The sequence below is a fragment of the Solea senegalensis genome, linkage group LG11 (genome assembly GCF_019176455.1).
Source record: "Solea senegalensis isolate Sse05_10M linkage group LG11, IFAPA_SoseM_1, whole genome shotgun sequence".
NCBI lineage: Eukaryota > Metazoa > Chordata > Actinopteri > Pleuronectiformes > Soleidae > Solea > Solea senegalensis.
Genome location: NC_058031.1, coordinates 17,277,503 through 17,295,602, shown reverse-complemented (window position 1 = coordinate 17,295,602; position 18,100 = coordinate 17,277,503). Strand labels below are relative to the sequence as shown.

At 41.0% G+C, this 18,100-nt stretch overlaps 1 protein-coding gene across 2 annotated transcripts in view; it reads right to left on the bottom strand.

The window, feature by feature from the left end:
- sema3h (sema domain, immunoglobulin domain (Ig), short basic domain, secreted, (semaphorin) 3H) overlaps positions 1 to 18,100 on the bottom strand; it is a 53,601-nt gene that overhangs the window by 23,875 nt on the left and 11,626 nt on the right. For both annotated transcript variants that reach the window (XM_044038749.1, XM_044038750.1), the window contains exons 3-8: positions 7,960 to 8,114; positions 3,467 to 3,529; positions 2,617 to 2,736; positions 1,224 to 1,317; positions 884 to 1,003; positions 174 to 319 (exon numbers count right to left, since the gene is read on the bottom strand). In XM_044038749.1, the coding sequence (XP_043894684.1) occupies positions 174 to 319; positions 884 to 1,003; positions 1,224 to 1,317; positions 2,617 to 2,736; positions 3,467 to 3,529; positions 7,960 to 8,114 (698 nt within the window). The remainder of the gene's footprint in view (positions 1 to 173; positions 320 to 883; positions 1,004 to 1,223; positions 1,318 to 2,616; positions 2,737 to 3,466; positions 3,530 to 7,959; positions 8,115 to 18,100) is intronic.

The following is an 18,100-nucleotide window of genomic DNA, read 5'->3' as shown; positions in this document are numbered from 1 at the left end:
AACATCCAATTTACATTTATGTAAACCCCCCTCAGCAGGCATATACACACACACTGTACAAACTCTACCTGTCCAGGCAGACATGTATGTAAACACATGCAGACAGTTTCTGATATAGCTATAACACAAACACATGAACCACGTCTCTCTCTTACAAACTCTCTGCCTCATACCTTGCACACACGTGCCACCCTGGAGTAGAGCACCTTCCCAGCAGCCCCTTCTGCTTCCTGAGCGCGCTCAGTGAAGAACACGTAGACCTTATCATCCTCTGGGTTATCAGTTTCAGACAGCGGCGCTACCCGCACAAACTGGGCATCTGGCAAGAGAAAGATGTGCACAGGCACACACACACACACACGGGAGGGTAAAATATAAATCAACAGTAACGTTGTCCATCTCAGCCTCTCAGCTGATAGGCACGTAACATGCATGTGAGAATGTGCAAAGAATGGAGATAGCGCAAAGGGACGACTGAGGTACAACTGACTTTCGGTATAGCAGAGAAAGTCAACATGTATCTTGTTATTATCAGTAGCAGACGTCAAAACATTGGCCTGATAAAACACCAACCGGGGTTGCAGGGCATGGTTCATGAGATGCTGGTTTTGAGCATAAGATATTCTGCTTAGTTCAGCATATTAAGTTAACAAAACAAGAAGGATGGTGATAATAATAGTGGATAATTTGACTTTTTTTACTTCATCAATCTGAGCTGTTTGTTTGACTGCTAGCATTTTGGTTGGTGACAGGTGAAAAGAAACAACACATTCTAATGTAAACAGACATACCAAGACAAACAACCATGTGTGAGGTCATGTTTAAAGGTTTGCATGCACCAGTCAAAAATCAAGAAGAAGAGGATTGTTTTTCTTTCACTTACTCTGCAGCCAGGTGGAGTCATACTGCTCAGTGCGGATGACGTGACGACTGCCGAGACTACGGAAGAAGGCAGAGTCCCTGCTCATGAAGTCTGAGGTGATTCCAGCATACAGCTCTCCATCTTCACAGAAGAACCAACATTTTTTGACGCAAGTCAAAACACAGAGCAAAAAAGATAGCTTTCATACTTGTACACTACACTACGAGGTGACACACGTTCGGATCTCAGATTTTCTCGTGAGAAACTGGAATGTACCAACATCCACACCTTACTAAACAACCACAAACTCTAAATATTCCTGTGATGTAAACTGATAACAGGAAACAAGAGGTCAACTTACCAACAACAGCGGAGGCTGTTTTCTGGAATGGATCATACGGACATTTCCCCTTCCCACACTCTGTCTGGCTGTAGGAGAGAGTCTGGTGCTCTGACTGGCAACAGAAACAAGGACAGAAATCAGCTGTCTGTTACAAGACAAGAATTGAATTTCGGAAAAGGGGTTGTGACTTTAATTTCTGTGTATTATTTTATTTATCCAACAATTCTGTCAAATGGGCAGAAAAACAATTTCAATCAACTGAACCAACCTACCACAGGCATCATCTCTTTCCCTCTCACTCTCATACACACACATGCAGACAGAGTGGGCAGAGAGTGGGCAGCCAACCGAGGGTAATCAGACTAAGTGGAGGGATTTTAAAATGTGTGAAGGCCAATCTTACAGACACCACCACCAGCTTCTCTACGGCTGAACCTCTGCTCCGATCTCACACACGCTTTCATGGAATTAGTGTCAGCTCACACACACATACTTGAAATGCATTCTTAGAGAGGTCACTCATAGACAACCTTAACTATTACAACTAGATGCCTAACTCTAACTCTAAACTCAACAGACATGTACACACACACACACTTTAACACCATTGACCGATTCCTGACACGTGAATAACCCACATGTGTCTCGATGATGGCAAATGATCTGTTTATCAGTGTGGTACACGTGTGACACACCATAATTGCATTTACAGTGTTTTTGACATAAAATGTCAAATAAAAAATTCTACAGTGTCCAGTCATCCCCTGATAGCAGCCGCAAAGACAAAAGGAACACCGTGTATATAACACGCAGATGGCACAGGGTAAACCACGGTAGATATGAGGGAATAGGGGCAGACACCACACATATGATATTTCAGCTGCTGATAGGCCTGGGAATGGGGGCTGGAGCTGGAAGGCAGAACACACACACACACACAGAAGAGTGGGTGGCAGGAACATCAGTGTGCTCTGGAGTCAACTCCACTTTCTCTTCTTAATCATGACATTTACTTCACTTGTTTCACTTTGGTTTGTATGTATTGCATTGTCATACATCTGAGAAAGCTTGGCAACAGCTTGCAAGTGAGTTGTTTACAAGCAGCGGTTACATTCACTGAAAACACTTCTATGCGGTAGGTTATAAAAACCATTATGCATTAAAATATAATTAATTTGGGGCACAAACTTCACACCTAGAGTGCCTGTATGATTTTGTTCAAGCTTTTGAACTGTTCTCCTTCATCTGCGTGGTAAGCTTCTGCTTCAAAATGGGAAACACATGCTCTGGTTGATTAGTTAATTCAGGCTGCTGTAGAAACATGGCTTCACAAGACAGCTCACTGCATGAAATTAAATGACCACTGTCTACCTAATTAAGTGGCTGCAGAAAAGTGTGTTTGGAGAAATACCCGTTGGAAGATGCTGGTCGCTATGAAAGCACAGCGTGGGTTGAAGGCCCCAGTGCCACACACATACAGGTGAGTCTGGTTAAAAGGCTGCAGAACTCGCAGGAAGTTGGCACACTCCAACTGTTCAGAGAAAGACACAGACAAAAACAACTTAATGGAGGATTCATGTATGAGTATTTTGGAATCATAGTTTTATTACTTTCTTTTAAGGTAGTGGTTGTTTTATATTAACTGGTTTAATTGAAATCACCAGGAAATTTAAAAGGGAGCCACACTGAATTTCACCGAATTACTGTAAGGTAATCAAAATGACCTGCATGATTATATCAGAGTAGTAGATTACGCTGCGATCTCCAGCTACACTGGATTTAAACAAAGATGAGTATCCTTATATCTTGGATTTGACGGATTCCAACTTATCCCGGGGAGCATCATATGTTTGTCTTTTCTTCCCCTGTCAAAGTCTGTCCATTTTTGTCCTGTACTTGTCATTCGTTGTCTGAATAAAGGTAGCTTACCTGAATCTCGATGTGCTTGCCAGCATCCGTTTGTTCATTGTTCCAAAAGGAATTCATTCAAATGTAGTTTTGCTCCAGATTGCAATCTAACGTGCGACTGTCTTGCTTATTGACAAGGAGTTCCTTGTGGTCTAACATTGCACCAGGCAGTGAGCAAGAAGTTGATATAACCTGAGCTTTAAACCACTGATCCCCTTTATTCCCAGTGGGATTTTAGAAGTGATCGGCTGCCATTTGTAATTCATACACAGAGTTGCTAGTGCACTACCTGTATGTGTGTGTATTTGAATGTGTGTGTGTGTGTGTGTGTGTGTGTGTGAGCCTTGAATCACCTCTAGATCCTTCCCAGCCATGAGACATTCTTGGACACGGTCCGGACTGGCTGGCCAGTACAGCTGCAGAGAGTGAGAGAGATAAAGAAAACAAAGAGGGAGAGAAAGAAACAAAGAGAGAGATTTTAAAACTTTTTTTTTCATTATTGCTTGCACTACATTTCCGATAAACGGCTTTTAGCATTGACAGGTGCTTTACGAGGAAGTAAGGCACAGAGAGACAGCAGAGCATGACTCATCTGGAAGGAAGAGGGCAGGAGGTGAAGAGGGAGAGTTTAATGCCTCTTATGTAATAGCTGAAGAGCGATGCAGCATCAGTGAGAAGAAATCAAAAACATCATTATGTCCTCAAGCTGCTCAATCAGCACTGATACTGGCCATGAAATGCACCTCAATACAACAACTGTTGTTACTTTATAGAGTCATTTGGGTCATTTATTTTTTGAAACACTATAAACGTAGACACAAATTATTTAAATATTATCCATAATGTGATTTTACTAATTGGTATGGTATGGTTTTGTTCAAGCTGTGATCGACTACCTTCACTTCATATCGTATCATGTGATGTGGCATATCAGCATTTTTGTGAGACAGTGTCCAGATAATTCAGAAGTGTGATTCAATCATATGGCTAGATATGTTTTATTTGTTGCTTTAACTATATAGATGTAGCAGTAGTTCTCAGTTAAATGTGTTTACTTATAAACATTATACACATTGATGCTTTCATGTCGTGGCAATAAATTCTAGTGCATTTGCTTAAATAATTGTTGACCCTTGATAAAGTTAGCTGAACGACACGGGTCAATGTATTAGGCTCAGCTGTTCACCTGCTTGTGAATACAAATACCTAACCAGCCAATGACAGCAGAATGCGGAAGAAGGATGATTGAAGTGAATTTGAACACGGCATGCATGACGGTGCCAGTCAGGTTGGTCTGACTAGTTCAGAAAAATGCCTCGTTGAAGCAACGGTAACTCAAATAACCACTCATTACAAACAAAGTATGCAGAAGACTATTTCTGAACACACACACAACACCTTGAAGAACATGGACTACAGAAGCAGAAGATCACAGTGGGTGCTTCTCCTCCCATTTTAAAGGGTGTCCAGTGTCATCATCTGTCATCTTCACATGTAATTTGTGGTATCAAAGACAATCTTGAGTTGGCGGTGTGGTGGTAAACTGACTCTGTGTTGGGAGTGTTCGGTTTATTGATAAACCCTGACGCATCAGAACTGTAAAAAAAACTTTGTATCCTAATTACACCAAGTCTGTTATTCATAACAGTATATTTCCATGATTAATTGGGGCTTCTTATTTGGAAACTCCATGTTGATGATGGAATTTACTGGTGACCAAGAACATTGAGCTCATGTTTCTTCAATTGTTTTCTCAGTGGTGTCAGATTTTCGGTTTAATGTCATTTAAATTGTAAAATTGGACTTGACAGGACATGAGATTAATCAGATGTTTTCTCTTCTATATCAGAAGAGCACAAACTCTAGCGATGAAGGGAAAACGCAAAAAATCTGTAAAGATGCCTTATGTCTTGTTGCTTATAATATTCATGCATTTACATTGTGTGTGGGCTCTTTGTCATGTGAACCACTGCCAAGGAATTAAATTAACATATGGTCCAAAATAGAGTTCTTCCAATCTGTGCAATGTAGGAGAGAGTGTTACCAACTCAGTGGGGACTGTTTCTCTGGTATGGTATGGTTAATGGGCAGTTAACATAATTAAACTTTGTATGAAGTCCTGAAACAGAAAAGAGGTAGAAAATACAAAGTACCACATGTTCATCCATTTTTTTTAAACAGTTTTAAATCACTGTGGCTGAATAAAATTCACAGGTTATTTCTGGATCAGGTCCAATTTGTTTCGAGCCTGTTTAAGTTTGGGTGTGTGACAGATTCAGCTGTAATCAGGAAAATAGATAACTTCACCAGTGGACCGAAGTTAAGAAGAGAGGGAGAGAGACGGAACGGAAGTGAGGCTTAGTGTCAGATGGCAGTGACATGACTAATCTAAATATTTCCTTGAGTCAGTTATTCCCCCAGGGACCACAATGGTGGAGCAGAGATGGACTCAATATGATAAGTGATCATTCCCACTTATCTCTACGTAACACATAACTGTGGTTTCTGAGGAACATGAACTTCTCTCTTTTTGCTGTAGAACACGTCATTTTGAGAAGGAAACCAGCAAAGTTTCAGCAGAATAAAGGACAACTTTTTATCAAAGTGCAGGACTCTCTTTTATGCTTTTTTTTTTACGTTAATTTGCTTTAATTTAGAAAATGTGACATTGGCTCTCGGGATATGATTAATAACAAATGATGATGCCTCCGGGAAGCAATTTGTGGATGGCCAGTAATCATTCCCTGTTGTAGTCATTCCTGCAGAGAGCAGTGCAGAGCAAAGATGATCAGATTAGATTAGAGACCATGTTCCCCCTTATCTCCAAATACCAAATGACAGGAGTGTGGACCACCACTAAAGGATTCTCACCAAGTAAAGACTATGGTTGATGGAAATATACACCTGAGTGAAAGGCATGCTGGCTGTCAGTTTAAACAACACACACACACGGAGAATTTCTGTACAGTTAACAGTCGTGTGATTAACTTATAACAGAAGTGAGAATGAATAAAGATAAACACATCTGCAATGAAAAGCCACACACACTCAAACCCTTAGTGACCCTTTGTTTAATGTGGGTTTCCAGCCGTCGACTCACTCAGAAGGAATTTCTTGTAGGCTTTTAGCCTGATCAAAGAAAATGATGACTGACGACAAACGCGTCAGCTGCGGCGCTCTGCCGCAAACTGGGATGGACATGCTCATCTCCCTGTGCCAAAACTGCTTTTACCGAGCCAGTAAGATTGTGTATATATACACTGTGTAAACGTCAGTGTGTGTTTGGTTCGTTCGGTTGTGAGACAATAACATAAATGAAACTGGGCTTCACATGGTCTTGAGCAGCACTGATAAGAAGCTCTGGATGTTGGCAGCAGAGAAAATAAACAGAAATGTGGAGAACATGGCACCATGAGTGATTTTAACACCATGAGAGAAAAAAAAACTGCACGCAAGCTGGGACGATATAAACAGACTATAAATACTGTATGTACAAATATATAACTTTACAGCTTGCACAGAACTGAGTTATGATTCCACGGTGACTATCTATCCTTTTGTTGGCCGACTGCCTGGCTGAGTGGGTGGCAGGCCAGCTTGACTGCTGTCTCTCTGTCTGTCTGTTCCACTGCCTGTTTGTCTGCTTCCTTACCTGTTTGGCTCTGTAATAGCCTGCCTGTACGTCTGAGGATGATGGTATTGATTTGATCTGGCAGAGCAGAGTTATGAAGAAACAGCACTGTCACTGCCCTTGCTGTGACCCTGAACTCAACCTGTCTGGCTGACAGACTGTCACTGTGTCTGTCTGGCTGTCAGGATATTGTGTTGCAGCTGCAGCACAATAATGTCAAAAGACCCGTAACCCTTCATCTTTCAAGTTTTCTTGAGCTTTTTGGAAACAAGTAGATTGATTTGAAACTGGAGTCCTGAGTATATACTTTTATTCATCTACATAACTAGATAACCTAGATAAAGATCAGTTCAATAAAATTCATCCGTTTGGTCCCCTGTGAGGCATGTACTGTATGTGTGGCACAGTAAACCAGGCAGAGAAGACAGAGCAGAGTGGATCAGAATTAATCATTGTATTAAAATACGACTAGTTATATCCAGCACAAGTAATATGAATAAATTATAATAGGAGTCTGCTCCGAATAAAGCCCTGCTAGTGTCTACAGCCGACCTACATGAAGGACTTGCTCACTGAAGTAGCTGACAGACAGCACATGTGGAAATTATAAGACGGTGGAGAGGCAATTGGGGTGATCACAATCTCAATTCAGTTAATTTAATCCCCAGATCGGCTTTGAAACTTGAGTTTACGGATTGAGATATCCCTAGTTTCCACCCAGATTCATGTTCATATCCATCTCAAAGTTGTGTTTCCTTGAGCAAATGGGCTCTGCTACACTGATAACGTTAGTCGTGTCAAGATGTAACACTGGAGACAGTGGTCCATGGCGACTTGAACTATGATCTCAGCATCATTAGAGCAACATTCACTGGGCAGGAACTTGACCAGCTGAATCTGGATGAGCAGCGTTGACTGGACACTTCATGCCTCTGTCTGATACAGTTTAAGATGTGGATATGATATAAAACATGACTGACATACTATATATAAATATAGGTCACAGAAAATTCATTTACTATTACATTTTCAGTTGTGTTTCTGTAGTCTTTTTGAAGGCGGGAACTTCAACTCTCTTTTCACATATCCATGGCCTGAATGTACTGACATTAAACTGTGTGCTTTGTATACGTCTGCTGTACGTCTGTATCGTACCTTGCCTCAGATGGTATGTAAGTATAATGTATGTGCGTGCGTGCGTTCTCCACTGCTGACCTTGCGTGGGTTCTGTGTTATGTCGTCCAGGCTGGTAGACAGCAGGTTATCTTTCATGGCCACATACAGATGCCTCCCGTCTTCATCGGGAACCAAGGAGTGTAGGTCACCGGCCACTAGGGGCAGCGTCAGCAGGCGGCCATTCTGAATCAGCTCTGACAAAAGAGGAGAATACAGTTTCATTTTTGTAAAAACTATGTGAGCAAAATATGACTAAACACAGAATCCATGATCCATTACTGGACTTTTAAAGGAACAGTTCAACATTATGGATTAAAAAAAACTTAATAACCTTCTTACAAAGAATTAGATGAAAATATTTGTCATGGTCATGTAATAATTATAATAATGATGATAATCTTAATTTACAGAGCACTTTCCGAAAGCAATGTTAGAAATGCTTCATAAAAATGAGAGTTACATGTACGTAAATCATTCATTCCCAGAGACTGGGTTGGAACCCACAAATGGGTTGTGGGAGATTTGTTTGGGGTTGCCAAATAATTTAGCGGAATATTCTGCAGCATATTCTTAAGATTTATGTGTATATGTATATGTTTCCAATAAAACACTCATAAAAAGAATATTGTGGTTTAGGTATTGGAAATAATGTTAGATGTTACAGAAATGACAATAAAAATAGCCAGAAACTTTAAGGTACACACAAAATTTGATTGTGATGATTTATATTTTTAATCGAGTTGCAATAGTCTGCCATGCATATACAAATTTAGTAGAAACACTGAAACACAAAACAACAAACAACCAACAGGGCAACCGATGAAAGGCAGAGAGGGATAATAAATGCAACCAATAAAACTAAATATAATAAAAACATGTGTGCAATAAAAGAAGGGGAAATCAGTAAAGGCCCTGTGACAAAATTAGGATTTAACGAGAAACAAACATCAGCTTGGCTCCCTCCAAAGTTTAAAAATATACATTCTAAACCTCTAAAGCCCTCTATTATCTGGTTTAATTTGTAAAATAACACATGATGGGGGAAGACTATTAAATGCTGCAATAAGAATTTACATAACTCTTTACTAACTAAACATTTAATAATGTTAATTAAGGTATTAATTCATAGGGTATTCAAGGGTTTATAAAGCAACTGGTGATATCAGTTAACACAGTTATAACTGTCATTGCTTATGGGAGTACTGAATAAGCATTAATTAACTACAATAAAGCATTCATTAACCATTGTTTACCTGTAGTAATGAAAAAGTGGGTAAAGTGGGTCATATATCACTTACCAATACTTAAGCATCATAAATAAGCCTTACATGAGCCGGATTTACCATGTATTAAACATTGTTGGTCTTTATTAATGCTGCTTGTGACCCTTCAGTAACAACACAGTTGCCCTCTTTACAATAAGGGCCATTGTTTACATTAATAATGGGAAATAAAGGTCAACAAATACTTAGATTTGGCTAAGTAATGCTCATTCCAACATTTAATATTAACTAAAATACAGTTAGTTAACAGTTATAAACTCTTGAGTAATAGATACATCAATAACTTCATTAACCTGAATAACATAAAAATGGTTAGTCAAAACATTAATGAACTGCTTATAACAGCATTAGGTAATGAAAATTAATGTGCCCTTATTGTTAAGTGTTACCATGATTCTGATCTTAATGCCAGGTTAGACAATTTGTTTAAAACACAAAGGGTAAAAGGAACGACAATAAATGCAGAAATGAATTTAGAAGTAGCAATCATTGCCGTCTATAATCCTTCCTTTTATGAAATGTCAAAAAGTTTTTTAAGGACAACAAACAATCAGATAAAATGGCAAAGACCAACATTGCCACACTTTCAGTATCTATCAAACATGCGTGTGCACACACACACACACACACACACACACACACACAGACAGACAGTATGCTCGAGTCAAAATAAATAATCCACAATGTATCTTTTGTTGATAAACAAACACAGACAGTCACACTTTAGATGAACTACATCTCCAGACTGCAGAGATTTTACGATTACAAGGAAATCTGGAAACACAGGTAACGAGTGCACACATTACAAAATGTTTTCACTGAAAATGATCTTGCACAGTGTAAACGATACACACAGTGTACATATAAACTATGAAAACTATGAAAACTCAGCTTCTGATAGCGGAGTCAAGAGGCTTTGTGCAGTGACAGCATCGTAGCCTATGGCGCAATTAATGCGATAGAAACTTTCATATTGGCAGTGGATTGGACTGGGCATCGACTAACAATTGTCAGTGGTACAGATGTACATAAAAACAAATGAGCAATAAATAAATACAGCAAACTACTTACAGTATGATGTTGTAAAGAAACCTGGCCATTGATTCTATATAGTCTTATACCAAATGATACAAAAGGGATGTATCAGTATTGCCAAGCACGACAAATAGCAGCCACTCATGTGGTGATTCTTCCTCTGCAGTGATGGATTACACCTCTCAACCACACAGAGCGTTTCTTTATGCAGCCGACTGTGAGCTGACAAAGAACTTTAACTGCATCACACAGAATATAATCTGGTTAATATTGCATACTGTATTACGAGGGGATGAATTTCTAGCTTGGGTGGTTTCTGTACAAACCAATCATTCAACCCATTTGTTCACGCCGGAGTAAATTTGCAACACTACGTACATCAGATTTCTGCTGAAGTTTGAGGGATTCTAAAGTGCAATTCATATTGAAAAGACACATTTTTTTAATTACCAACCACATTTATGAACCTACAAAGCCCAACTCACACATCTATATCCATGAATTACTTAAACTTGTTTGCTGATATCTGTGTATGTGTGAGTGCACTTTACTCTTTCAATTTTGTTCCTGTGCGGAAAAACACGTGGCATCGTCTAAAACTGCCCGCAAATGGCAGCAGATGTGGGATCTAAGTCTAAAAGTGATGGACGACTGTGAATACCTTCAACACTACACTGTATCTGCTCTTTATATCCCACAGTATGCATCACATTAGCAGACACATGGGCTTAATAGGAAGGAGAATGTTAGGATGTGGTTTATGAAAAGACGTGTGGACTTCAAGACAAATTCAATGTGAGGGGAAGTGAACACCGAGGGGAAGAGAAGGAAAATAAAAATATCTTAATGGTTGCGAAGAGAAGTGGGACACTGCTGAGATCCCTAAGAGCAATCTGAAAGACTGGATGAGACACTGAGAAAGAGCCTGAAAAGATGATAAGAGACGGTGAGAAAGAGGCGATATTCACCCAGAGAATATTTGTGTCAATTACCTCAAAGTTAACACTTGTCAGATTAAGTGAGAACTAGGTAAATTCACTCCCCGATACAAAATTACCAGAAAGAACATGACACGAATATTAAGAAACTTTGGTGAGATTGAGAATGCCTTTGTGAATGCCCTGTGATGACAGTTCCAATCTAGTCTATACTCTAACAGCCAAGCATAATGCCAAAACACATAATGAAAGAGTTAATGAGGATGTGACCCCAAGAACACTCCAAGTGCCAAGGAAACTGTGTTGTATTGAAGTGCCAGGGAAAACCCTTCCGTTAAACAGATGCATTTGAAAATGATGAATTACCAGAACCCTCTCAATGGAAGTATTCTGGGCACGTCCAACTATAGGGAAATCCTCAAGAAGACCCTGAGCAAACTGAGGGAATTAGGTATGCTGCCTGATCTGGGAACACCTTGGCATCTCACAGGGAAAAACTGTAAGATGTAGTTGGGTAGAAGGACATGCGAGCTACTTCATCCTGCAGCTATCACCCCCGTATAGATTTAAATAAGGCATTACACAGTGTCAGTGACAGTGTAAGGCTTTTTCAATGTCTACGCACAGCACCGAGTGTGACTCATGGTCAGTCTGTTGTTACACATAGAAATGAAAACTGAAGGATTTCAGGTACAAGGAGTATCATTTACATGACCACAATAACATCATGTGATCATCATATTTGCCAATATGCACCATGTGCAGAGAGCACAGGACAAAACAAAGTGACTGCACATTTATTTGTTTGTTTAGTTGCCGCTTTGTTGCAGCACCAGACTCAGCTATAAGCCCAGGTCGTCTCTGGGCAGGAAGCACAGAACTACATCTCTGCTAGAGAGATGTAGACAACAGCCACACAACACAAAATACCACAACATTAAAATGCATCAAATATCCACAACACAATTTAAACATCACCTGTTGTTCACAAGTGAATATCTATCTGTTTTTCACTGTGAACGTAAGGTATGAACTAAACGGGAGTGAGCCTGGGTAAAACAACACAGAGAGATAAAGTCAAAAATAGAGGAAGGAGGGGGAGGATGAGAATATGAGAAAAGTGACACTGCAAAGTGACAGCTAGATGAAAATGGTCTGATGGGAGATGACAGATAACTAGATGAGAAAAGGAAAAATGTCAAAACTTGACACGATGATAGACAGAGGAGGAGGCGGAGGACAAGAGGGAAAGTAGACAATCGCAATGAAAGAAAAATGGATGGAGGAAATAAATAAATATTGATGGCTGATGATGAGGATAAGCGAGAAGAAAGGGAGTGGAGAAAATGACAGGTGGGGATTGGGTCGATGAGGGAGTGTCTGTGAAAACCATGTTGCAGTGAGAGGGAGGGGGGGAGTGATGGGCATATGGGTGGATCAAGGAGGAAGTGAAACCAACTGGAAGAGGAGTGTGATAGATAACTGTTGTGTCCTGAAAATGATGGATAGAAAATGAGGGGCAGACAGAAGAGAAGAAGGGTAACAAAGGCAAATGAAAAAGGAGGGTAAAGGGTGAGATGAGAGTGAGAAAAAAACAATTATATGATGACTGAAAAATGATGATTTGCTGGTTGATGGATGAATAAATGAGCAGGGGAGGGAAATGGTGGCAGAGTCATGGACGCGCACACACACACACACACACACACACACACACACACACACACACACACACACACACACACACACACAAAAGCTTAGAAATCAGGTTGACAAAGTGGAAGAGGAGGGAGGGGTCGATACTAGAGACAGAAATGAGACAGAAACATGCAGACAGTCAGGTGAAAAAACAAGACAAGAGATGGATGAGCAGAAAGGAAATGAGTGGAGGAAAAAAAGAGAGGAAGATGAGACTCAATGAAAACGGAGAGATAACCTGAAACAGAGTGACAGTCACAGCAGGAAAGTGAAGTTCTGCACACTAAAGGCAGACAGAAGAAAGTTATGCTTCGGCTCAGTGGGAAATCTCTGCTCATTACCCACTGGGTGTATTCAGAAAGCGGTCAGAGAGGTAAATTGTTTCGCTTCACACTGATCTCGGCTTCATTAGTCACAGTGGGTGCATCGGCAGCACAATAAATTCAATAAAATCATGAATTTTCTTCTTGGTTTGAGCAAGGCTTATGATTTGGTCGCCCTCGGGCACACACTATTCATGTCGAGCTTCTTCCTGAACAATTCTACAGCAGCAGTGAAAAACACTGCACAGAAAGATTGTGGTAAAGGCCACATCTCTGCTTTATCGTCTGACAAAGAAGGAATGATTAAATTGTGGTGCTTTGTCCAAATAAATGTTGTAGATGTGAGTCTAGCAGACTTACTATACTCACACGTTAGAAATGAACTGTAACAGAAGCACATCAACAACACCTGCACTCTTCCTGCTATGGAATCTGTCATGACGAGGATCCATGCTTTGAAATGAGGTTGTGTTTTCTGTTTTTCATTTTTCCCTAATTGTTGAGAGTCTACTCCTTGCTCTCTGCAAAACACACAGCTTAAGTGCAAGTAAACACAAAATCATTCAACTCTTTTTAAGCAATAATGTAATGGCCAGTTCTGCCGTCTGTCTGCTAACCTTGTTTTGACAGCACTTAAATTCCAAGCATATCATGTTTTCCGCATTCAAATAACTACAGCCCGACCACTTCCACTGTCTCGGAGTGCCTGAGAGCCTCACTCTAGCCTTGGTGGAATTCATGCCGCGCTTTGCCTACTCAAACATCCAGCACTTCATTTGAATTACATTCAGGGTGCGAGCCACAAGAGCGGTATGACCTTGCTTAATTCAATATAAAGTGAAAAGCTCAGCTTAATTGAATGTGAAACCACCTCTGCAGTGGAAACACCAGCGACGGTTCGGCATCTGTTCATTTCACAAGATCCTATTGCTTCAGTCAGGCTGAGATAAATCCAGCTCACATCCTCACTTCAGAGCGCATTAAATCAGCATTATAGCAGGAGGGCAGTGACACCCAGATCTATTACAGGGAACTGAAACTGGCGCTGTCAACACACATATCCAACTCTAATCTTAACCTAACCACAATTCAAATCTTAGCTTTCCTCAGAAATTAGGTTCTGCCTCATTAGGACCAGCTTTTGGTCTCAATGAGGACTACTGGTCCTGAAAACATCAGTGATGATGCCACAAATGGTCCCCCCCCACACACACACACAGTCACACATGTTCAGACCTGAGACAAATTTAGTTTTACACTGATCTCCACCAACATCGACACATGTCTGCCTTTGGTTACAACTCTGATTTTCTTTTTTTGGAATATTTTTCCCCACTCATTTCCAAACATCTATCTTGACCTCACAATGAGTGATGAATGCCTCACAGTATGACACACACATTCTTTTTCTCCACCATGCGTGCACACAAACACACCCCTAACTCTGTCGCGAAACACCAGCTGCACCCACCCCACCCTTACTCTCGGGACAGTTGCCTTGGCAACAGCGACCATGCCGACATAATTTGTGAGGGCGTGTGTATGTGTGTGTGGTGTGTCGAGGGGGTGTCTCTTGGCCTTGCCCCCACTCCCCATCGCTCTCTCTCTCTCTCTCACACACATACAACTCATCTACACACAGAGGGCAGTTTGAAATAATGGAGTGTTTTTCCAAGACATCAAAGTCATTTAGATGATGACACACACACACACACACACGCGCTCCAAGACACAAAAAGCATCATCTGTGGCCAGCAGCATATCTGTCACAGCCTTCCTTCAACAGAATGTTAACACATCACAAAAAAAATCCTTCTGAATGAATGCTTTGAGAAGTCTTGTTGAATTTTTCTTTAGTATTCACCGGAGGTAGTTTGAGATAACTTTATCGACCTAGTAGCAATCTGTCCTCCATCCCTGCAGCCTTTTTGGAAACTCTGGATTAGAATTGATTTTTTTTTAAATAACTTTAAGGTCCCCATTGCCGTCAATTTGCATTCAAAGTGGAAGAAAAAACAAAACACCAAGCCTCAAGTAGTCAGAACATCACAATAAATGTCATTCTGTAGATTAGGGCTCCCACGAGATGCTTTTGTCACAATTTGATTGCATCACAATACTTAGGTGTCTATTTGATTTGTATAATGATTCCAATTTATTATGATTCTACAAGATTTCAAATTGAATATAATAAATGTGTTGTGACCATAAACTTTCACACACACACAGACACACACACACACCTCTTATACACACACGTGTCTGGTGAAAGAAGCCAATCTTATAAGCGTCAAGCCGACAGCAGGGTCAGCAAGGGTCATGACCTGTGATCCCAGCCAATTGGCCTTTGACTTGTGTCACTAGGAATCAAAGACAAGAAAGGTTAAGACGTAAAAGAGCAGAAATGCTAAGACATAATCCAAACGACACATGCACAAACACGCACACACCCAACCACACACACTGCAAACGTCTGAGCGTGAATGCTTTCTTATAATCAACACCTCTCTATGAGTGGAGATTTTATGAGTTTATACACAGTTTGTGCATATATGTGTTTTGTGTGTGTGTGTGTGTGTGTGTGTGGGGGGTGAACATTACATTAAATGCTGCTGGTCATGGGAGCTCTGATGGACCTCGATGTGATTAGAGCAAATGTGTGGCGTGTGATACAGCTAAGCACATTCCTGCTTTTCACCCACATCCACTTTCTCAAACTCTCTCTCTCACACACACACACACAAACACACACACATACAGGACGCTCATGTACTGCATCTGTGTCCTCACATTCAACAAACGGACACACTCGAAAACCCAAAACAACTCATGGTCTATTGCTTCATCCTCGTGGGGAGCTGGAGCCAATCCCAGGTGACACAGGGCAAAAGGCAGGGCACACCTGAGACAGGTCACCAGCCCATCGCAGGGCCAACATACAGAGACTGAAGGAGCCATTTCTTTGTGTAGCTGCTGCAATACCAATTTATGCCGACAGGTTGTGGGTGTGTTCTTTTTGTTGTTATAAAGGAGGAACTTTGTGTCACTGTGTCACTTGGACTTGATCTTGCGCCGTAAAATGTGAGAAATAAAAGGTTGCACATTAAGCAAAACAAGTGTGTGGACTGGACTTCATTGGACGTGCCAGAAAGTGTATGCAGCGTGTTATTAAGTTTAGCCTGTCCTGCAGCCCCTCAGTAGCTTTAAGCATTCACTCTCACACCTACTGTCCATTTAGAGAGTGCAGTTAGTTAGTCAACCTCTGCATTTTTATGAGAACAGAGGAGGAGGAAAGCGGAGTAACCCTGAAAGAAACCATGCACACACAGGCAACTTCACACAGAAAGGTCGTGGACCGGGTCATGAACCCGGACCATGACCGAGAGCAGTTAACACGGTTGCCTTCATGCTGTGAGGCAACAGAGTTAGCCACTAAGTCACCTTGTAGCTTCTTGGACACAATGAATGTAAATATTAATTTATCCAGGCAAGAGGGTGGTTCTTCTGACTCTCTGATACCAGGAAGCTAACAGGACACTCTGTGAACAGAACAAAGAATGAAGAAGCAGCCTTTTGTTTTTATGCCCTTCAAGCCTGGAACAGACTTCCAGAAAATCTAACCTGAGGTTTGCTTGTACTTTTGAATCAGGTCTTAAACAGGTATTTTATTTGCCTTAGCTTTTAACAATTACCCGAGTGTAATGAATAAGAGTTCAAAATAAGTTGCAGACTTGAACTCTTATAAACAGAGCGTACACACACAGACGCAAACATAACATTAAACCAGGCCATTTGTTTTATTGTTATGGTCGATTGGTGTAATTCTGCAACAAACTGTTGCTTACAAATAGATAAGAATTTGCCTTCTAACAAACATTTTTGGGCTCAGCTGTGACTCAGCTAAACATACGATGAATGTCTGCTTTTCCCTGCTGGCACCATGATAACACATTGGGAGTGACAAAAACCTGCTGACCTGTACACCAGTAAGATGTTTTCAAGTTTTAATAGTGAGCAGGCATTGCTGTATTATTTTAACAGTCAGGTTCTAGAGACTTTACTCAGTAAGTTGCAAAAAAACAAACAAAACGATTGACATACAACATACAAATGACAAACAGGACGATGTCAGTATCACGCCTTAATCGTCCCACTCATGGGAATGAATGATTGTTATTTTCCGGATGTTTTACAGCGAGTTCTCCTCTCCACATCCAGCTACACTTACCATTAATCTATCCAATTATTCTTGCAGCCTACAGCACTGTCCATGTGAGTGTATTTGTAAACTACATGTGTGTAATTTCGCCCCTGTGTCTGTGTTCGTGTCTTTATCCATCTGTTCGTCTACTTGCTGAGCCCCGGGGAGCTTAAGCTGTCTGGTGCGACGTTCCCGGGGGGAGGACTTTGTTGGCTGCGCCATCAGACAGGGGGTGGCAATGGTGGAGGCGAGGAAACCGGGGCACATTTCCTGTGGAAATGGGGTTATCACTTCACCAATTACTGGTGCAATTACAGCGGGAGGCCGGCAGAAGCCTGGGAACAAAGCCCGTAGGCACACAAATGGGCACTCATGTGAAGACAAGTGTGTGTGCACACACACAAAAATATTTCCAACACACACGTCCAAAAGCATGCAGGACTATAGAATCACTTTCCTTTGCTGTTATGCCAAAATCAGACGACACTGCACCAATGATTACACACTTTCAGTGTGTGTGTGTGATACTTTTAGGTGTTCTAGGTGCCTTAAATTGCTGCCTGCTACATGTCACATGCTGAGCAATGGTCTACTTTCATATTACACCGACCAAAACAACAGATTTGTTGTACCTGGCGCTCAGTTTCACAGACAGTGTCAAACGTCTTCAAATTCAATTTGTCAGTGCCACATCATGTCTGC